Below are 23682 nucleotides of genomic sequence, written 5' to 3'. Positions count from 1 at the left end.
ACTGTCACAGCTTCCAAAGTCAGATCGGCCTTTCTGAAAGTGAATCCTCGTAAAGCAACGGGTCCTGATGGAGTCCCTGGTCGTGCACTCAGATCCTGGGCAGACCAACTGGTGGGCGTGTTCGTGGACATCTTCAACCTCTCCCTACTCCATTTCAAGGATTCCACCTGCTTCAAGACAACCATCATACCAGAGCCAAAGGAGAACCAGGCAACATGCCTCAACGATTACCATCCGGTGGCCTTGACATCTATCATTATGAAGTGCTTCGAGAGGTTGGCCATGAGACACATTAACTCCGTACTCACAGAATGCCCTGATCCACTGCAATTTGGATACCGGCACAACTGGCCCATAGCAGGCGCTACCTTCCTGGCCCTACACTCATCCCTGGAGCATCTCGACAAGGACAAGGTCAGATTCCTTTCATTGGCTACAGCTCCGCCTTCAACACCATAATCCCAGCCATGCTTATATCAAAAAACCCAGAACTTGGCTCCTCCCGCTGCAATTGGACCATCGACTTTCTGACTCATAGACCACAATCAGGAAGGATAAACAACACCCCCTCCACGATAGTCCTCAATATCGGGGCCCCGCAAGGCTGTGAACTTAGCCCCCTACTATATTCCCCATACACACACGAACGTGCGGCAAAATTTGGCTCCAACTCCACCTACAAGTTTACAGATGCATGACAGTAGGGGTCGGATGTCAAACAACAATGAGACAAAGTACAGAAGTGAGATCGAGAACTTAGTAGCGTGAACGACAACAATCAAATGATTGGAGAGTCCTCAATGTCAGCAACACTAAGGGGCTGGTCACTGACTTCAGGAAGCGAAGTATCATACACACCCTCGTCTGCAATAATGGTGCCAAGGTGGAGTTGGCTGACAGCTTCAAATTCCCTAGGGGTGCACATCACCAACAATCTACCCTGATCCACCCACGTCGATGCTACGACCAAGAAAGCACAACAGTGCCTACACTTCCTCAGGAAACTAAGGAAATTCGACATGCCCACATTGACTCTTACAAATTTTTCTTCTTTTTAAAAAAAATTTAGAATACCCAATTCATTTTTTACAATTAAGGGGCAATTCAGTGTGTTCAATCCACCTATCTTACACATCTTTGGGCTGTGGGGGTGAAACCCATGCAAACACGGGAGAATGTGCAAACTCCACACGGACAGTGACCCAGAGCCGGGATCGAACCTGGGACCTCGGCGCCGTGAGACTGCAGTGCGACCACTATGTCACCGTGCTGCCCTAGACTCTTACAAATTTTCTAGATGTACCATAGAAAGCATTGTATCTGGCTGCATCACAGCTTGGTATGGTAACTGCGTGGCCCAAGTCCGCAAGAAACTACAGAGAGTCGTGAACACAGCCCAGTCCATCACATGAGCCCACCTCCTATCCAGTGACTCTGTCTACACCTCCCGCTGCCATGGGAATGCGGGTAGCATAATCAGTGACCCCTCCCACCCGGGTTATTCTCTCTTCCAACCTCTTCCATGGGGCAGGAGATACATAAGTCTGAGAACACGCACTATTAGATTCAAAAACAGCTTCTTCCCCACTGTTACCAAACTTCTGATGGACTGAACTGATCTCTCCACTCATCTTCTCGACTGAGTTGCACTACAATTCACTTAGGGGCGGCACGGTAGCACAGTGGTTAGCACTGTTGCTTTACAGCACCAGGGACCTGGGTTCGATTCCTGGCTTGGGTCAATGTCTGTGTGGAGTCTGCACGTTCTCCCCATGCCTGCGTGGGTTTCCTCCAGGTGCTCCGGTTTCCCCCCCACAGTCCAAAGATATGCGAGTTAGGTGGATTCGTCATGCTAAGTTGCCCTGTCCGAAAAATTAGGTGGGGTTGCTGGGTTATGGGGATAGGGTGGATGTGTGGGCTCAGGTAGGGTGCTCTTTAAGGGGCCGGTGTAGCCACAATGGGCCAAATGGCCTCCTTCTTCACTGTAGATTCTATGATTGACCCAATGCCTATGTCTATGTCCTTACATTGTATTTATCGTATGTCCTATTTTTTTCATGTATGGAACAATCTGCCTAGACTGTACGTAAAACAATACCTCTCACCGTGCCTCGGTAAACATGACAATCTAAATCTAGCACCAACAAAGATGGGTGTGGTGGTTGGAGGTCAGTCATCTTAGTCCCAGGACATCACTGCACGAGTTCTTTAGTGTAATGTCCTAGGCTCGACCATCTTCAGCTGCTTCATCAATGACCTTCTTTCCAATAGAAGGTCAGATGTGGGAATATTCACTGACGATTGCACAATGTTCAGCACCATTCGTGACTCCTCAGACACTGAAGCAGTCACATGCAAATGCAGCAAGACATGGACAATATTCAGGCTTGGGTTGACAAGTGGCAAGTAACAGTCATGTCACACAAGTGTCAGACAATCATCATCTTCAATTAGAGAGATTGAAACCATTGCCCCATGACGTTCAATGGCAGTACCATCAATTCTAAACTCGACACTTCCAATGCATGCATGGCCCCTCTCCTACATTCTATTCTCTATAATAAATGTGAGGCCATCCAAAACTCTGCTGTCAGTATTTTAACTCCCACCTGACCCTACTCACTCAACACTCCTGTGCTTTCTGACCTACATTGACTCCTCGTTAAGCAAAGTCTTAATTTTAAAATTTTCATCCTCGTGTTCAAAGCCCTCCATGGCCTTGCCCCTTCCTTTCTCTGTAATCTCCTCCAGTCCCACAATGCTCTGAGATATTTGCACACCTCTAATTCTGGCCACTTGAGCATACAAGATTTCAACTCCACCACCACTGGTGGCCCTGCCTTTGGTGGACCTCCCTATTCCTCTGCTCCAACGGTGCTATTAGGAAGGGAACTTGACACAGAAACAGCGAAGAAATGGCGATAATATAGTTCCCAGTCAGGATGGTAAGTGGCTTGGAGGGAAACCTGCAGGTAGTGGTGATGCCTTAAACTGCTGCCCCTTTCCTTCTAGATGTTAGAATTTGTAGGTTTGGGAGGTGCTGCCAAAGGAGCCTTGACTGCAGTGCATTTTGTATATGGTACACACTGCTGCCATTGTATATTGGTGGTGGAGGGAGGGAATGTTTTAAGGTGGTGTCTAGAAGTGTTTTCAACATTGCCCAATATAATTCTAGCAATACCTCCCTACTCTATCTCCCTTGCAATTTCATTGGCCTTTCTGAATTACTTGCTGCACTCATGTGCGAACTTCTTGTGATTCATGTACACCCAGATCCCTCTGTACCGCAGTATTCTTTTTTTTTTAAAAAAATAAAAAAATAAAAATTTAGAGTACCCAATTATTTTTTCCAATTAAGGGGCAATTTAGCGTGGCCAATCCACCTATCCTGCACATCTTTTGGGTTCTGGGGGTGACACCCACGCAGACACGGGGAGAATGCGCAAACTCCACATGGACTGTGATCCAGGGCCAGGATTCGAACCCGGGTCCTCAGCGCCGTAGGCAACAATGCTAACCACTGTGCCACCGTGCTGCCCTCGTACCGCAGTATTCTGTAGTCTCCATTTAAATTATACATTTAACTTTTCTGGGTTGCAATTGCACTCGTCTCTTGGAAGGAGCAGAGAATTATGCAAACTATTCCTTCGGTCTCTGAGGAGAGGGAGAGCCAGCCTGAAGATTAAGTTTAAGAACAAATCCAAATCAGCATGTGCTGAGCTACACATTTCAGTGTGGCTTCAAACTGGCTCCAACATGACCGCAGATCCTTTTCAGTTCTCACTGTGCATGTGACTCAATACCTGTTTAATATGACTACACAATGTCAGACAACTGTTCTCAAATACTTACTATCTTCATGGGTCTGAATAAGCTTGGGTGGACTCTTGGGACCATTGCCTGGTGTTGTAAAACACAATACGGATGTGTAGTAATTTGTGAACTTGCTGAGGCCTGTAAAGAATCCTTGATGGCGTGTTCCATGAAAATCCGGAGTGATGGTCACCACTGCAATTGCATTTGGTGAGTCGACAGTCCAAGTAAGGAGCTGATGAGAAAAAGTTAGAATAATTATGAATAGAGAAAAACGGTGAACGAAAATAATTTTAAAATTCCGATTTTTATTTTTCCTATTCTTACTTCAGGATATGACACGGTCCTGGCTTTCCAGTAATTCAGCTTTTTATGGTCACTTCATATGCAAATTATGACAGAGAATATATACAGGGTGTTCAACTGTGTTCTAGCCGCAGCGATTTCATTTATTTGATATTCAAAGTGCACTTTCGAGCAGGGATTGATTGGGGTGGAGGGGCAGTGAGTATGAATCAGAGTGGGAGCTCAAGTTGATTTTCCCCCCTCTTCAGCCCAAGAATGCAGAGACCCTCTATGGATGAGATCAGCTGACTAAACACAGACCAGAGATAACAAGCTGCATCCAGGTTTGCTTGTTTCAGTATTATACGTGGCTGTACATTCACAAAATCATTACAGCACAAAACAAAGCCATTCAGCCATCTCATCTGTGCTGGCCACCATCTCAAATAAGTAATAGTACCTTCATGATAACTCAATAGTTGTGTTAATTATCTCAGGTGGTGGCTCTGCCATAGGAGCAAATTAACCAGAACTCCAAACCTCTCCAAAGTAAACAACAAATTTGAGTGGTGCTAACATGGCATTGTAATACTTCAACTGACCTGCACCTCATGTCCAATTTTATGTTTTATATCCAGTACCTAATCACCAAAATTATCAGAAAATGCTGGATAAACTCAGCAGGTCTGACAGCATCTGTGGAGAGACAAACAATTAACATTTCAAGTCCGTATGACTCCTCTTCAGAGCTGAATTATGATGGATTTTATACTGTTAGAGAGGGGATGGAGCAAAATGGAAAGTCAGTGAAAGGCGTGAGCTAGGAGAGATTGCACAAAGATGTTTACAGCACAAGACAAAGGAATGCCAGAGAGGAAACCTATCCATTCAAAGCACAACCAGCCTTGCGGGAACATCCTGCTGATCAATTTTCACTCCAAACATCTCTACCATATCCATTGCTAATAATATTTTGTCAGCATCGTCTTCCTGGGTAAACACCGATAGAAAGCATTCATTTCAACCTTGCCCCGTACTTTGAGGCATACTGCTGGTGGCCTTCCGTCATGTGAGACAATAGTTTGTACCTTGGTGGCCAATTTTGCATTCCCCCTCATCTTTTCTGATGCCTCTCGCAAAGCTTCCAGTTATTGGCAATTGTCCCCGAGTTGTATATATCAATGTCCACATCTTCATAACTTGCTTGCTGGTGTCCTTGTAGTGGAGATATGGGCCGGGATTCTCCCCGCCAAAACTGGCGGCAACGGCCTTTGACGCCCGCCGCCCGGGCTGGCCGAAAGGCCTTCGCCGGTCCGCGCATGCGCCAGTGCATCAGCGGCCGCTGACGTCACCACTGGCGTTTGCGCGGTGGGGGGGGTCTCTTCCGCCTCCGCCATGGTGGAGGCCGTGGCGGCGGCGGAAGAAAAAGAGTACCCCCACGACACTGGTCTGCCCGCCGATTGGTGGGCCCCGATCGCGGGCCAGGCCACCGTGGGGGCACCCCCCCGGGGTCCGATCGACCGCGCCCCCCCAGGACCCGCTCGCGCCGCCAATCCCGCTGGCACCAGAGGTGCTCCAATTCCCGCCGGCGGGAGAGGCCTGTCAGCAGCGGGACTTCGGCCCATCGCGCGCCGGATAATCACCGCGGGGGGCACGCCGATCGGCGAGGAGCGATTCCCGCTCCCGCCGCTTCCCGGGTGGTGGAGAATTCTGGCCACGGCGGAGACGGGATTTACGCCGGCCCCGGGCGATTCCCCGACACTACGGAGGAAGAAAACAAATTTGTCAAGGTAACACGGGCTGGAAAGTTGACAGCAAGGTTAGAAATAATGGGCCTCTGGCAGGGGGGCAGCAGCATGCCAACTGGGTGAGGGGGGGGGGGGGAGTGAGGGGAGGGGTGAGGCAACGCCAGCCCCCCCTGTCCCATCCCCCCGCCATGGCAAGCGCACCCTGAACAAAAAGCAAACCACTATCCGAGGGACCGCTTCAGGTGGGAGGAGACCCAGCATGAGGGAACGAGACTAGCGGAGAAGGGAGAACAAGCTAGTGGAGTGCAGGGCAGGACGGGGGAAGAGCGAAGAGCGGGCAGAAAATCGTAGAGGTTGGGCAAGGGAGAAGCGAGACAGTAACTCCTGAGAGGGGGAGCCACTGCACTAGCAGGAAAGCTAGCACCGAAGGCATGCAACAAAGCAGGGCCGCAGTGCGCCTCCACAGGGGGGACGGCGCCAGGCCGGGGGGGGGGGGGGGGGAGGGTAACCACTAAACAGAGACAGAAGAGCAAACGGGGATAGGAGCTGGGGAACAAGGGACAAAAGAGAGGTATACGGGAAAGGGGAGAAAAAGGGGGGGAAAGCGAGGGACCGGGGGGACACAGGGAAGGAGGGACAAACAAGGCGAGAAAAGGAATAGGGCGACAAAGTGCCACAACCAAGGGCCCAAAACAAGGAATCATTGCAAGTACCCACCCAGTACGGTCTCTGTGCGAAGGGAGACCCCAGAGTGCAGGGTACTACCCGCGTGGCAGATGCACAGTGGGCGGCCATGTCGGGTGCCCCCGGGACAAAGGAAAACCCTGGAGCACAGGGGCCGGACTGCATGGAGAGAGCAGTGACAGTGGCCATCCAGCCCCCTAACAAAGAGAAACCCCAGGGGCGCATCCACCAGGTAAGTATGGTTAATCCCACAGGAGCGCGGGGACAGACGCCCCCCACCAGGATAGTCACCTGGAATGTAAGGGGACTCAATGGCCCAGTGAAAAGATCCAGAGTCCTCACCCACCTAAGAAATATGAAAGCCAACATAGTCTTCCTCCAAGAGACACATCTGAGACACCAGGACCGACTGCGGGTAAGAAAGGGCTGGGTGGGGCAGACCTACCATTCCTGCTATGGGACAAGAGCCGGGGGTGGCGATACTGATCGGCAAGAGGATGATGTTTAGGGCGACAAAGACGGTTACGGACACGGGGGGGGAACCGATACGTCATGGTCAGCGGGGGCCTGGATGGGGCACCGGTAGTACTAGTTAACATGTACGCGCCGAACTGTGATGACACAAGCTTCATCAAAAAGACCATGGCAGAAATCTCCGACACAGCAACGCACCGACTAATCATGGGGGAGGGACGTCAACTGTGTACAGGACCCAACAACTGACAGATCAAGCTCCAAAACGAGGAAAACTTCCAAGCATGGCAAGGGAACCTGGTCACTTTATCGAACAGATGGGAGTGGTGGACCCCTCTTTGTCGTGGGGAAACGGTGCTTCCAGGGAAAGAGAAAATGGAATACTCCGCAACTGTGATATCTGACCACGATCCACACTACATGGACGTGAGGCTGGAGACGGGCAGGGCCCAATGCCCCACATGGCGGTTGGACATTGCCCTAATAGCAGACAAGGCCTTCAACAAAAAGATATCACAGGCCATAGCAGACTACACGGAGAACAACCAAAATGGGAAGGTCTCACCCTCCACGCTCTGGGAAGCGCCAAAGGCCGCAGTAAAAGGGGAAATTATCGCTTTCAAAGCTCAAAGAGACAGGGCGGAAAGAGCAGCTAGGCAGCAGCTGGTCGACTTCATTCTGGAGGTAGACCGCAAATACTCCGAGGCCCCGACCGTAGAGCTCCTGACGGAGAGGAAAGAGCTACAAAGTGATATGGGCCAGTGTTTAGAAAACCCTAAAGTGTATCATGGAGTTCACCTGACCCACAACTTTTAATAGATTGTGGTATGGGGCACACACGGCCCAATCTACAGGTGTGGTACAGCGGAAATGGAAAAGTATTTTTTGAAGCAAAATAATGTTTATTCTGTGAACTCAAGTTAACCTTTTTAAAACATAGAGTGAACATCTTGGCAACCATCAATTCAAATACAACCCCCAAAGAATACAACACTAAGTAATCCTTAATAACTTCCCAAACAACATCCAAAAGACAAAAGGAATACCCTTTAACAGAAACACATTAGGTTCACATTCACTACTGAGGACATTTATAATTTTGAATTCACTAAATGATCAAGAGATAGTCTTTTATGGCAGAGAGATCAACAGTACACCTGCTTGGTTTGGCTTCAGCTCCAACACTGAAAACAAAACTAAAACACACCCTGCAGCAAACAGCCTAAAATGAAAGTAAAAAGCTGACAGACAGCTCAGCTCCACCCACACTCTGACATCACTGATAAATACTCTTTTCTTTAAGGTACCTTTCTTAAGCACCCGTTTCTTAAAGGTACTCTCACATGACACCTCCCCCAAGAAAAAAAAATAAACCATCAACTTCAAGATGGTTTCATTTTTCCACTATCCTTGAACAAATGCACACGGTAAATACACTTTTTCATTTAAAAAAAAAAACACACGCAAACAGGTATAATAATATGGTCCATTTTTTTTCGTTCTTCTTCCTCCAGCTGAAACTGCTTCCGTTCATCACATTCGTGACAAAGCATTGGCTATCATGTTTTCACGTCCTGCCACATGTACTATTTTAAAATGAAATGGCTGTAACAATAAACTCCAGCGAAACAGCCTTGCATTGTTATTCCGGAATCGCTCCAAAAGCGTCACCAGATTTTGATCAGTATATATGACGGTGTCAGACGGATTGCTGGTCACATAAATGTGAAAAAGTTGCAAAGCCAGCACCAAACTCAAAAGTCTCCTTCTCAATCGTGGAATACTTTTTCTGGTGAGAATTCAATTTCTTTGAAAAATAACCAATAGGCCGCTTTCACCCTTCGTCATCGTCTTGTAGAAGCACCGCACCTACACCCACATCACTCGCATCAACCGCCACTTTGAATGGTTTTGTATAATTTGGGATGGCTAACACAGGAGCAGTGGTTAACACAACCTTCAGGCTGTCAAATGCTTGTTGACACTCCGCTGTCCACTGGAATTTGTTACGCTTCTTGAGCAAATCCGTCAGTGGAACGACCACACTGCTAAAATTCGGTAAAAATTTCTGTTAAAATCCACCCATACCAAGAAATCGCATTATTTCTCGTCATGTCGAGGGTATTGGAAACTCCCCAACCACTTTTGTTTTCAGAGCCTGTCCAATTGTATGGCCAAGGAAAGAGGCTTGGGCCTTTCCAAATTTACTTTTGGATAGGTTTATCACCAAACTCGCCTCCTGAAGTCGAGCGAATAACTCCATCAGATGTTTTAAATGTTCTTTCCTTTCTGGCTGAAAATGACCAGATTGTTGATTTGTACAGCACAATTGGGTAATCCTGAAACTTTGTTAGTTAACCGTTGAAATGTGGTTGGGGTGTTTTTCATGCCAAATGGTATAACTTTGTATTGGTATATACCAGCTGAAATCACAAAAGCTGAAATCTCCTTTGCCCTTTCGGATAAAAGTACCTGCCAGTAACCTTTAAGTAAATCCAGTTTGGAAATAAAAGCTGATTGTCCCACTTTCTCAATGCAATCCTCCAAACGTGGGATAGGATAAGAGTCCGTTCTTGTAACTGCATTCACCTTTCTGTAGTCCACACACAACCGTTGGGTACCGTCTGGTTTAGGTACCATCACTATGTATGAGCTCCATTGTCTGCAACCCACTTCACTTATGCCATTTTTAAGCATACTCTCATTCTCTTTGTTGTGCCAATTTTAAACGGTTAAGTCTATATGGATGTTGTTTGAATTGGAACAGCATTTCCCACATTTACATCAGGTATAGCCATTTTAGTACTTCCCATTTATCTCTACAAACTTGCTCTTGTGATATCAATAACTCTTTCAGGTCTGTTTTTCCTCTGTAAGGTAACTCAACAATTTATTCCAATTTTTAAGAACATCCTCATTTTCCAATTTAATTTGAGGTATGTCAAATTCAGAGTATCTGGATTTGGTTCGTCACTTTGAGTTAGAATCATTAAAACCTCCTCCTTTTGCTCTCCTTCCCTTTCAAAGTACCTTTTAAGTATATTTATATGACACATTCGGTGAGTCTTCCTTTTATCTGGTGTTTTTACCACATAATGCACCTCACTTAATTTCCTTTCAATCTGATAAGGTCCACAAAACCAAGCTTTTAAAGGTTCACCTACCACTGGTAACAACACTAAAACATTATCTCCACAGGCAAAACTACAAACTTCGGATTTCTTGTCCGCTACTTTTAAATGTTGTCTAGCCAATTCACCTGCTCTATTTAATCATTCCCTAAAATTTGACATGTAATCCAATACTGTAATTCCCGATTACTTACTCACCAATTTTTCCTTAATCAATTTAAGTGGTCCTCTTATCTCATGACCAAAAATTAGTTCAAAAGGACTGAATTTGATTGACACATTAGGTGCATCCCTAATTGCAACAGTACAAATGGAATTCCTTTATCCCAATCCTCTGGATAATCGTGACAATAAGCCCTCGACATTAATGTCTGATGCCATCTTTCTAACACGCCCTGCGATTCTGGATGGTACGCAGTTGATTCAAATTGTTTTATTCCTAAGCTATCCATAACTTCTTTGAATAACCTTGAGGTAAAATTTGATCTTTGATCCGATTGTATTTCTGTGGGTAGTCCATATCTAGTAAAGAATTTAAGTAATTCCGCCACAATCTTTTTAGTTGTAATATTAAGTACTGGAAAGGCCTCTGGACACCTAGTAGACACATCCATTATAGTCAAGAGATATTGATTCCCACTTTTCGTTTTAGGAAGCGGTCCTACACAATCAATTAGGACCCTTGTAAAAGGTTCCTTAAATGCTGGTATGGGTATTAAGGGTGCTGGTTTTATCACTTGAGGTTTCCCTATCACTTGACATGTGTCCCAGATACCTTCTCTGGTAGTGATGCAAACACTTCACTAGCCCTACCTATCAGCTTTGTTTGAATCAGTAATACCCACATGTCCTGTGGACATTTCATTTGTTTTGCTACCTTCTCAAATGAAATGAAAAAGGCTTCTACCTCCTTCTCATCAAACCTTGGCAATGCTTGGATATATTTAAATAGATTCCGACTATGACGCTCTTTCTCACGATCCTCATCACTATCATCCAAGTGTATGTTTCCCTTTACGTCTGCCAATTTTAACTGACTGTCATGTTTCATGGCCATTTTCTGAAGTTCAAATTCTCTCTCTTTATCTTTTTCCCAAATCTGTATCTCCCTTTCTCTTTCTTTTTGTTCTGCAAGGGCTGTTCTTTCTTTTCTCCTTTCTTCTCTCTCCTTTTCTTTTTCCTTTCTCTCTCTCTCTTTCATAATCAAGCTGCTTTAATTCTTTCTCATGTTGCATTTGTTTAAGTTGTAACCGAATTTCTGCCATTTCCAGTGAGTCAAACTGTATCTTAGGCAACTTTAAATGCTTAGCCAACGCCATAATTACCTCACCTTTTCACATTTTGTCAGGTAATGTTAACTGCAATGTTTTTGCCAAATCTAACAGTATGCTTTTAGTCTCTGGCCGTAAGGTACTGCGTATGACCGTCTCCACCCCCCAAAACTTCAGAGCCTCTGAAAGAGCCATTGTCCACAACAGACTCCCCACTTGAACTAAAATACCGCACCTGAAAAGCAACCACAATATGCTCACCCCTCACTGTCTTTAAGTTCACTTAGCCAATCCAATAGATAGACTTTTATCCCAGACGAGCCCCCAATTTGTTATGGGCCAGGTTTTAGAGAACCCCAAAGTGTATCATGGAGTTAACCTGACCCACAACTTTTACCAAATAGTGGTATGAGGAGCACACGGTCCACTCTACAGGTGTGGTACAGCAGAAATGGAAAACTATTGTTTAAAGCAAAACAATATTTATTCTGTGAACTCAAGTTGACATTTTTAAAACATACAGTGAACATCTTAGCAACCATTAATTCAAATACAACCCCCAAAGAATACAACACTGAGTTAACCTTTCGGCTTTCCTTTTAACATCCATACGACTTAAAACACCTTTTACCAGAAGCACATCAGGTTAAAGTCACTACTGTTATTAGTTTTAAATCACCAGGATCAATTTACAGTCTTTAGATTACAGAGAGAGATTCATACACATTCTGGCTATGACTGCAGCTACCCAGCTCTGAAAACTAAATTAAAACACACCCTGCAGCAAACAGCCTAGCTCACCCACTCTCTGACATCACTGCAGTGGTAAACACCCATTTCTTCATGGTACATTTCTTAAAGGTACATTTCTTAAACACCCACTTCTTAAAGGTACTCTTACATGACAAGTAGTCATTGGTGCAGTGTCTCATGGTTTGCTGTTACAAGCCATTCTCAGTGCATTCAGAGTCAAAGTGTTTGGTGAATTCTTCATTATAGTACAAGGGACCAAACACAACATGAAATTAGACTATGACCACTCGTAGTGGCTCGCCAGATCTGGGCTGCTGCCTCAGCGACCGACGGGCCCCATCCAACTCAAGAGAGGCGGAAAGATCACCTCCCCCATCAACTTTTCAAACATGTTGAAAAACTAGTCCATGGAGTCTCAGTCCTCCAGGCCCTCCGGCAGCCTCATCATTTTTAAGTTTTGGTGTCTGGAGCGGTTCTCCAGATCATCTACCTTGGCCTTTAGCGCCTTACGCTCCTCAGCCAACAACACCATCTCTGCCTACAGAGAGACAATCTAATCACTATTGTAAGAGAGAGCACCTCCATCTTCTGTATTATTGTCCCTTGCATCTCTATTTCCGATCCATCTTATCCATGGGGCCAAAGACCCCTCCACTGCTTTCTCCAGATCCTCAGCGACTGCCTGCCGCTGCTACTTAAACTCGGTCAAGAAGCTAACCAATACCTCAGTTGACCACTGAGGGGCCAAAGGATGAGCAGAAGTCTCCACCATGTTCCTCCCTGCTGATATTTGAGGAACCTCTGAGTCTGACAACGATCCCTTGCCCGACTTCTGCCTTGTGTTATATTTACTAGACATTACATATACGAGGAGATCTTATTCCATCAAACGACACCAATTTCCTCCAAACAAGGGGCCATAAACCGGGCAAAAAGGGCCAAAAGCAAAGTCCCTTGGTGAGAGCCACTGCCTGTGCGACTGTTCACCACACAGCCGTCATTGGAAGTGACAAAAATAACTTGTTAAACCATTCTTTTAAATTAAGAAATGTTGGCACAGGATGTAATTATGTTAACACCTAGTATGCCATATTGTGGAATAATGGAAAATTGTTATATGACAGATGTGCTAAATGTAGCCAAGTCAGTTGGAGAATGCATCAAGTGAATGCAGCCAAGTATTTTTTGAAAGAGGGAGAAAAAAAAATCAATGAGCATGTGACTAAGATGTTCCAATTGACGCCTTCTCGTGTGAGGTTACAAGTCAATAAAATGACCAAGAAGTCAGTCATTCAGTCTCCTAGATTGAGAATAAGGGCATTGCTACAAAATATTGAAGAAATGGGTTGGATCCATCCAAGGTAAGAGGAGCTCAGGAGTAGGCCATTTGACTCATAAAACATGCTGTTGTTCTTTGAAAGAGCTATCTCATGAGATTTACAACCATGCTCTTTCCATATAGACCTGCAAAATGTTTTCTTTTAAAATATTTGTCAAATATCCTTTTGCAAGTAACCGTTCTGCTTCTTTGACTCTTCCAGATCATAGCTTGCCGATTAATTAATTTTTTCTTCACGCCATCCCTCATTAGTTTTTCTAATTATCTTAAATCTTGTTTTCTGGTGACTGACACGTTTGTCACTGAAAACAGCTCCTCCTTATTTACTTTAACAAAACTCTTCATGGTTTAAAACACTTCTCTGAAGCTGATGCTCTAATTGTTACGATCAGCAAACTGAGGAAGAAACTCAAACATGCGGCAGTTCCTCTTGGAAGAACTACAATACATCTGCTTACATTGTGCGCCATTTGTATAGTAGTTTTCCCAATCAATGGACAAGATATTGTACAGTGAATTTATCCCAGTGTGTCTGACTTCATTCATACCAGCTGTGCTTATTATTTTTCTGGTTGCACTTCCCATTTCCCAAGTTCCATATTCTGCAGCGTCCCATTGAACTCGTTGCTTGATTCAATCATTCATGAGTGATGTAAAGCTGCATCAGCCACACTAGGGTCTCCAGAGATGCGGTGTATATTACAATGATCAACCATGCAGAAATCCATTTGGTCTGTTGCTAACTTAGATAAACTGCTTCTTATGCCTGTCTCTTTTCTGTTTTATTGCGTCAAATAGTTGGGATTTGAGATTAATCTGGTTTTAAGTTTATTATTGGGAATTGTATTTATAATCCAAATTTGAGAGGAAATACCAAGGAACTAAGGAAGAATGGTGAAAACCAAAAAGGAGCCCCTTAAAACCAAAAAGTCGGAGCAAAAAACAACCCAAAGTTGTCCTCGACAAAATTAAGCGCAGCAGTTTTTAAAAAAAGGGAGAACTCAAAAAAATATATTATTTTGACTCCTGGCCTATACCCTGCACATGTTTCCTTCCAACTCTGCCGAATGCTTTTCTTCAGTGATCCACTCTCAACGAGAAGGTATGCCAATATTCAGCCTATCAAGTTCCATGTCAGTTACAGATGTCCTGTGGATGTTTTCAACTAGCTGCCTGGAAAAGTTAATTAAAACCCTGGGCTGCCCAAACATCATGAATCCCTTCTCAACCACCCTAGTGCGTCCAAAGCAGGCTAGTCAAACCTTTTTCGTGGATGGGGCCACATTTCAATTTTTATTTTCACTCAAAGGGCCAAGAAGCACATTTTAGAAAGATAAGGGACACTATCTACCGGCTCCATCGCGCTCGACCTGGAGGCCGATAGGTGCCGGGTGAAGCCTCCGTGGGCCTCCTGGCAACCAGCAAGCCTTATGAGATCTACCCAGATCTTGCGAGGCATTGGGATTAAGATATCGCCCATAATGAACGTGACCAAGCCGTACTCATTGAAGTCGGTTTTGAATCGACTTCAGCGAGCTCACCCGGAATCTACCGACCTTTGCAAGGCAGGCCCCAGCCAGGAGCTCTTCAGAACTGGTCCACACAAATCAGGTGGATTGGCGGGGGTGGGGGCGTCTCCTGGGCCTTTGGAGGCCCCTGGGGGGTCAGGGATAGGACACATCCACAGGACACTGCCCCTCCCCCGGAATGCGGGCACCTTGGCACTGCCGAGGTGCGCAAGTGGCACTGCAAAGCTGGAAGGAGCATTGACGATGCCAGGGTGACGCTGCCAAGGGTCAGGGCCTGAGGGAGGCCATGCTCATGAAACGAGGGTGGAGAGCAGGCCTTAGAGCAAGGCAGTGGGGCTATTTGCCCATTACAGTGTTTGGTTCCGAGTGCCAGGTGGACCTGTGCTCTACATGTCATGGAGCCAAATCTGCAAGTTCCTGTGAATCCATAGCCTGCGGTCTTAGTCAAATCACAGCAGAATAATATGAATGGTCCAGGAGATCTGAAAAAATGCATTTTGTGCAGAATGTTACATTTCATTGAAGGAATGAGAATGAAGGCGAGGGGCAGTGGTGCAGGTTAATTCACCCTATTTCCATCTGTCAACCCAGGCACAGCAAAGGACTTGCCAATGAAGAGGCTGTGTATTGACAGCGAGAGACGTATGCAATTGGCTCTCCTTTTCATGTCAATGACAGCCAGGGGTATGGGCTAAAAATGCGAAGCTCACCAGCCAAACAGAGCAAGAAGCAGACTAACCCTCTTCAGCCATCACACACCCATACACTAAGCCAGTGATGGGCAACCTATGTTCATGAGTGGGCTGCATGAGTGGCCCTCCATCATCTCAGTGGGCCACAAGTTAGAAATCAGGCTTAAACACGACTCCATGAATAAGATTAAATATATCTAATACATGCTGAATATTTCATAATGAGTTATAGAAAATGTTTACTCATTTATATATTAACAGAACTATCAACTGCAAATGGTAAAAAGTAAAGAAATATATACACTTTGAACTTGGAGGGAGTGCATGTCTCTCAGAGTTAATGTTGCGGGTAATCAGCATTCATTCACTTCACTTCTTTTTGCTTTATGAGTGCATCACTTCAGTCATACCGGTAGGAAAAAAACTATGCAACAGAAATCAGTGGAATGTGGCAAACCTGCATGTGGGCAATGGTCAACAAAATGGCTCATGGACCGCATCAGAACCCTGATGGGCTGTACGTGGTCCCCCCACCGGGTTGCAGGTTGTCCATCACTGCACTAAGTGCAGCATGTTGACCAGTTGACACAGTCAAAGCTACGCGAGGATCCCACGTAAACCTGATAGCACTGGAGTTCACAGCTTCCACTTCCACATTCTGCGGGGGTGCTGTTGGCACTGCACACAAGCAGAACAACCAGCATATATTATGCGTTGTCCCTGATGATCCAGCCCATCGGTTACTTGCTGGTAGATGACTCTTGGATTTCCATTTTACATTAATGACCATTGTATTCTTGTATTCCTTTGCCAGCCTTATTTTCCTCTTCACGTCCCCTCAACTTATTGCATTTGGTGAAAGAAAGATTCAGTAATATATTTTTACTTATAAAATCAGTGTTTTATTCAACTTTTACTTTTCATATTCTGTTTTATTACCTTGTAACCTTGGTTGATGCCATTTATGAACTGTTGAGGAGGAGGATCCCACGTAAACCTGATAGCACTGGAGTTCACAGCTTCCACTTCCACGTTCTGCGGGGGTGCTGTTGGCACTGCACACAAGCAGAACAACCAGTCACATTCTTTTTCACTTGACAAATGGGCACAATCAACGCAAATATACCTAATGACAATTAACAGCGTTGCAAATTCTTTCTTAATATGAACCACATGTGCAAAACAACCTTTAAATGCCCCACCATCCTTGCATTGTGAAACTGTCAAGAATTTTCCATTCTGCAAAGATCTACGGGCAAGCGCCAGTAGAGTCTGAACTATCTCAACTGTTGTTTACTTAAAGGCAATTAGATGTTTTACCATTAAAATAACACAGTAATGCTGTAATTGAATAAACTGTTCATTACCTAGTTAAAACTCTTTCCTTGATTAAAAAATAGCTCACTTAGTGAGAGAAATATCAGAGGAAATTCCATGGAGCATGAAATCCACAAGCACATGCCAATCTGCAAAGTTCTATGACCAAACAATAATTAAACTCTCAATGACAGGACCTTCTGTTTACTTAAATACAATTAGATTTTCTGGCCTTAATTAGTCTTCATTTAACCATAGCAGAATAATACCAATGGTCCAGGCAGAAGCAGACTAACCCTTTTGGGGGCCCCATGCTTGCCCTCTTTGCGGGGACTCCACCCCGCCCCCTGGTGACATGGCAGCCCACCCCCAATGACATTGAGCCCTGCCGCCAATGACCTCCTGACCATGCCCACCCTCAGCTCACACAATGCAAGGCACAGAAACCCCAAATCATTGCTTGACAGACTGCTGTAGTTTCTTTAACATATGACAAAGTGACTTCCGGTGGTGGCCATCGAGTGAGCGGTTGCTCAAGGTAGAATTTTTCAGTTCTTTCCCCATCTGACAGGTGGAATGTTGGATGGAAAGAGGTGTAGGAGTGTCCGGAGTAAATGTAACTTCTTGGTGTGGCTGGTGGATGGATCCACAAACTAGGAATGGGTCGAGAAGAAGGGAGCTGGTGGAGTAGGAGAGTCTTCGTGCAGGTCAAGATGGCGGAAGGCAAAGGGCCTGTTCTGCCCACCCAGTGGTCAACGGAGTAGCTGATGAGCATCTTAAATGAGAAGTTCAGTCAGCACAGAAAATACCTGGTTTTAGAGCAGTTCAAAGCTGGGATTGACCATGTGGAGCGGACGCTAGAGTCCCAGGGCCAGGCAATCCAGAAAGTGGAGGAGGTGGTGGGGGAGCACGAGGAGTAGATCACAACATTGGTGGCTGAGGTGGGGTTGATGTGGGAGACTCAAAAGAAGCTGAAGGAGAAGGTGGAGGATCTGGAGAACCGCTCCAGATGGCAAAATTTACAGATCGTGGGGATGCCTGAAGACATCGAAGGAGCGGAGGCTGGCGCATATGTGGCCAAAATGCTGGAAAGGCTGATAGGGGAGAGGGACTTTGACTTGGCTCTGGAGGTCGGCTGAGCTGAAGAGAAGGCCGCAGGTGTTTCTAAAAGATTTGTTTCTTAGCGGTCGGTTTGCAGGATTGAAGGACCTGGAAGCGAAGAATGGGCTGGAGCAGGGAGAAATGTTTAGATACATGCAGGTTCGAGATTTTGCCAGAAAAGAGATACAGAGCTTCCCGGAGGAACCAGCCTCCACATTGCTGGAGGAGATGCTGACGACAAGGGGACTGAAGAAGGGGGTAGTGTCAGCGGTGTACGGAGCTATTTTGGAAGAGGATAAGGCACCACTGGAAGGGATCAAAGCAAAGTGGGAGGAAGAGTTGGGAGAGGTTATAGAGGAGGGGATCTGGTGTGAGGTGCACCGGAGAGTACACCTCGCTAGGATGAGCCGATTCTTTGAAGGCATAGAAGATGTGTGTGAGCGTTGCAGGCCGGGGGGGGGGGGGGAGAGAGAGACGGGACAGGGGACGCTAATCACCTCCATATGTTTTGGTCCTGTCCAAAGCTAGAGGATTACTGGAAGGAGGTTTTTAGGGTAATTCCAAGGTGGTACATGTGAAACTGGACCCGGGTCCCCGGGAGGCCATATTCGGGGTGTCGGACCAGCCAGGGTTGGAAACGGGTGCGGAGGCAGATATCATAGCCTTTGCCTCGTTGATCGCCTGAAGGCGGATCCTGCTGGGATGGAGAGAGGCCTCTCCACCTTGTGCCCTGGCGTGGCGGGGGGACCTGTTCGAATTCTTGACTCTTGAGAAGGTTAAGTTTGAACTGAGGGGGAGGACGGAGGGGTTCTACAAGTCATGGGCATTATTCATTTTGCACTTTCAAGAACTGGATAACATCGAACATTAGTTGGGGGGGATGGGTGGGAGGGTTGGGGGGAGAGGGCTGTGTGTATTAAGGGTGACTATGGGTAATCCCTGATTCCTTTTTGTCATTTATGTAAATATGCGGGCTAATGTTTGGGGGTTGGTGGGAGGATGGGATCGTTGTTATTGTTATTGACATATTTGTTGCTGATTATTGCTTATTGTTGGGGGGTGTAAATTTAGGAGAAAATGTGAAAAAGGAGGAGAATATAAAATCTTTAGAAAAAAAAAGGAAGGCCGCAGGCGAGCGAGCTGCCGAGGGCAATGGTGGTGCGGTTGCCCCACTTCTTGGACAGGCGAGACACCTGGGAAGGGAATGAGCTGCGGGTGTAGTGGAACCTGGGCTCAGAACTGCCAATGAGGAGGGCGAGGTTTAATCGGGTGAAGGCTGCCCTCTTCAAAAAGGGGCTGAGGTTTGGTGCTGTACCCGGCCCACCTCTGGGTGACTTTTCAGAATCGAGAAGATTATTTTGGTACGCCAGAGGAAGCAACGGCGTTTTTGAGGGACAATTGTCTGGCAGGAGAAGGGGGGCATTCAACATTTGAGGTGTGAGGAGGTGTTTTCTTTTGGTTGTTTTGGAGAGGTTTTTCTCCTTTGTTATGTTTTGTGGGTTTGGTGGCCAGGTGCTTAGGGAGCACCAAAGTTGAGTGCACCCTTTTCTTCTGTTTCTTTGGGGTGGGGGGAGGGGGGGTCGGCGTGGAGGGGGGGGGGGGGAGGAATGGGGGGGGGGGTAGGAGGTTTGGAGTCTTTGGCCAGGGGCTGCCATGCTAGCTGGGTGGGCTAGTTAATGGGAATACAATGGGGGGCTGTCAGGTGATTGATACGGGGAACGGGGATGGGGTTGTTGTTTTGTTTGGGGTGGGAGGAGGGGTTGCGGATAAGGGTGTGGTTGGTGCGGTTCAGTTGGAAAGGGAGTGATGACGGTGGACATCCAAGGGTGAGCCCAGAGGGTCGCGTGACATGGGCCGGGGGCTGGCCCAAAAACGGATATGGTTGATCGGCAGGGGAAGGGGGTGGGGATCCCCCCGACCAAGCTGGACACATTTAAAGATTGGGGATCAGTGGCTTTGCTGGCAACTGTCAGGCAGATTCCGCTCAGAAGAGACTTTCTGAAGGCCAGTAAACGGGCACTGGTGTTGGCGGTTACTCACTGGTTATAACTATCTGCATGTGACCACCAGTTATTGTATCAGGCCAGCATATGTTCTCTCTTGAAGGACTGAAATTAGACTTGAGGACATTGCAGAACAACAGATTTTTTAGATCTTCTTGCTTCATCAGTTGATTGCAATCCATGGCAACATAAGAGGGCTTTTCTTCTGCATTTTCTCTTCACAAAATCATCAATCACATCATTGTAGGTAAAATCTTGAAAGGATGCATCCCACCGGGCCGAATGCCATAAACCTGGGTGCTGCTGTGCAGCTTTAATCAATGAAAGTTCAGAAAATTCAGACCGATTCAGGAAATCCGTTTTTGAACTGCTCTATGTTTCCACCACCTCTCAATGTCCAGCAAACTATTTTCCCGTTCTAAAGGTGAGTCCACCAGTCAGAGCCCGATGATGTTCTGCATTGTCTACTAATAGGCTCAAGATGCCTATCAGCAAATTCAGAGTTAACAGGCTCTGATTGGCCTTCTCATGGTGTTCCCATACAATTGTCACCTCTCAGGCCCCCCCCCCCCACCATTGGCAGGGGCCCTCCGCTGCAGCGTGTGTATTTCATTGAAAGTGTGCCACTGCGTCCAGGACATCTGCTAAAATTCATCTTTGTAGAATGTAACATTTCACTGAAGGGATGATATTCAACCTTCCTTTCTGGGGAAGTCTGTCTGAAAGTCTCAACTCTGCACATAATCCATTTGAAATGTTCAGATTAAATATCACAATGTAGTCGTAGAAGTAGTTAGGCACATCATGAGGAGAGAACACATTTGGATACAAAAATTACCACTAAACAATCAAAATCCAATTCCCTGAGCTATACTGAAACTTGTTTCCTTTTACTATGCTCAGTAAAACTTCAAATTTTGTTTTACACAATATATTTTTTAAGTTTAGTGGAGCATGGGACGATGGGCCTCAGGGTCACATCCATAGTGAGTTCCTAATCACTTGTGCGATAACAAGAGATGACAAAACATTATCCATTGGAAGGATGACAAATCAGTCCCCACAGGTTCATCTTGTATACATTCTCTCAATGATGTCATTAGCATGGCCTGCCCACATGTTGCCTACCCATTATTTCAGCTCAGGAAATGGAATGGGCCACAAGGGCACCTCACCAAGGGGAGAAAATAAACCTAAAACTTTCCGAAACATAACTAGAGAACAAGGTTAATATCAGAAACATGCATGATGCCGATTGAATAATGATGTCACATTACGGGACTGAGAAGTAAAAGGAGGGGGAGAATCTCCAACCTCATGTAGAGATCAAAATGTGTAAATACCTGCTGTAAATAAGAGTAATGGTTTTGACAAACTACAGACTCGAGCAGCGTACCCCAAAACACTGGTCTAACCACACAACGAACCAATGACTGTTGTCAAGTCCAAACAAAATCCTTCAGCAAAGTATTGTAAACTTGAGACTCAATCAAGCTGTAATTCATTTTAAGATTTGTTCAGGATAATAACGTAGCTGAAGTTAAGAATTTAAATTTCATAACCTTGACTTACTACTTTGAGGGCATTGATGTTAACCTTGTACACAATGCTTCATTATGTTAATACTAAATTTTGCAGTCCAGATGTAATCATCAGTCGAACACCAGGTAACTTAAAAGAACTGTTTATTTACCGTGGGGCTGTAGCACAGCTGTGACTCAGAGTTACAGCAAGTGAAAAAGCAAAATTATCTCAGTTACAGTTGACTATATATTCTTACAAAACCCATCACACCTTTCAATCATTTGTGATACAATTAGCCCATTACGCCCCTCCTTTAAGTAATTATTCCCTTCCCATCATTAATAATACAATTTGTTTCATAGCATATTAATTCTTTATCAAAAAGTCCTAAGGAGTGAATCTTCCCCCGGCTTTGTTTCGTTCCCACCACAGATTCTCACAGACTGTCAAGGTCGTGATAACGCGTTCTCACAGGAACAATTCATTTCACAAAGCTGGTATACAAACCTGACATTCCATTACCCATTAAGCTCTGATTTAACTTGACCAAACTCTCATTCCATTTACCATCATGCTCTGATTCTAACTTGAGCCAAAATCTCATTCCATTTCCCATCATGCTCTGATTCTAACTTGAGCCAAACTCTCATTTATACAAGGCTTTTTATGATGGCTACTGAAAGTTCAGAAACTATAATTTCAAATTAGTATGCAGTGGAGCCGTGGCACAGAGTTTCCAGATGGAATAATCATATGAAAATAATGACTGCAGTAAGACTGACAAGTTCAGTTGGCATTCCTGCCTTTAAGACAAACTGCGTGAAAAAAAATCAAGCTGACTGGAAAATAAATGATGGGATTAATGTTTGGTGCTGATAGGAAGAGAGCTTGGTTTTACAGTAAGTTACGTGAAGCTACTTTTTCAAATTATCATTCATGTTTTCGCAATGCATGGATTTGGTCATTGTCTCAAATGCAAATGTAATTTGAATTATCATAATGCTATTAGAATTGTGGAGCCCAGGAAAACATTTGGAGTTACTCATGTTAATTAAAGTCTTCATTATCTTACCATTGGTAAATCTTTGTTACTAGTTCCTCTCCTTCAAGTGAAATGGAAACATAAATATGATTTTAGGTCTCTCACAGTGGCTCATTGCTGGATAGTTGCAGTGCAGCAAGTGTGCTGCATCTATCCAGAACCACTGGAATTTCCTAGGCTGGACACGTCTGGCACACACCTGACAAAGGGAAAGATCTTTCCTAACTAGTGGTCTCAGAGCCTTCAAGCTGGTTTTGGGTAACAGGAGCATAGCCTAAAGGTGTGCAGGTGAGGTGGATTGGCCATACTAAATTGCCACTTCATGTCCAAAGATGTGCAGGTTGGGTGGGATTACGGGGATAGGATGGGGGAGTGGGCCTGGGTATGGAGATCTTTCAGAGGGCAGGTGCAGGCTCGATGAGCCAAATGGCCTCCTTCTGCACTGTAGGGATTCTCTGACTGCTTCAAGGTCTGAAGATTGGCTCGTTTACAAAAATTAATGCGTACTTTCTGTGACCCTCATCGGCTTGGACCCTTTTAAATCCAATACTAGCTTTTCCAATACAAAAGCTTGGTGAAGAAAAGAGTGGTTGCTTGATGACCAGGGGCACTCTTAGAGTAGGAAGGCTTTCTGTGACTGTTTTTAATTGATTTAAACGAAGAACAAAGAAAAGTACAGAACAGGAACAGGCCCTTCGACCCTCCAAGTTTGCGTCGACCATGCTGCCTGTCTAAACTGAAATCTTCTACACTTCCGGGGTCCGTATCCCTCTATTTTCAACCCTATTCATGTATTTGTCAAGATGCCCCTTAAATGTCACTATCGTAAATAGTTTGATAGCAGTTAGTGACAGACAGCAAGAGTGGGAACACCACTCTGCTGTAAGAAATGCCACACAATGGACTAATGGTTAAGAAAGCCAGTGCCAGAAATCTAAAGGACAGTTAGTAAAGGAAACTAGAAAAAATGAAGAGA

At 45.4% G+C, this 23682-nt stretch overlaps 1 protein-coding gene across 5 annotated transcripts in view; it reads right to left on the bottom strand.

Annotated features, from left to right (window-relative positions):
- sdk1a (sidekick cell adhesion molecule 1a) overlaps window positions 1–23682 on the bottom strand; it is a 1043142-nt gene that overhangs the window by 260051 nt on the left and 759409 nt on the right. For all 5 annotated transcript variants that reach the window (XM_038820122.1, XM_038820123.1, XM_038820124.1 and 2 more), the window contains 2 exons: window positions 16659–16774; window positions 3853–4048 (listed from right to left, as the gene is read on the bottom strand). In XM_038820122.1, coding sequence (XP_038676050.1) covers window positions 3853–4048; window positions 16659–16774 — 312 coding nt within the window. The remainder of the gene's footprint in view (window positions 1–3852; window positions 4049–16658; window positions 16775–23682) is intronic.

The sequence above is a fragment of the Scyliorhinus canicula genome, chromosome 15 (genome assembly GCF_902713615.1).
Source record: "Scyliorhinus canicula chromosome 15, sScyCan1.1, whole genome shotgun sequence".
Lineage (NCBI taxonomy): Eukaryota > Metazoa > Chordata > Chondrichthyes > Carcharhiniformes > Scyliorhinidae > Scyliorhinus > Scyliorhinus canicula.
Note: the sequence above shows the minus strand (reverse complement) of the source record. Positions and strands in the feature narration are given on the sequence as shown.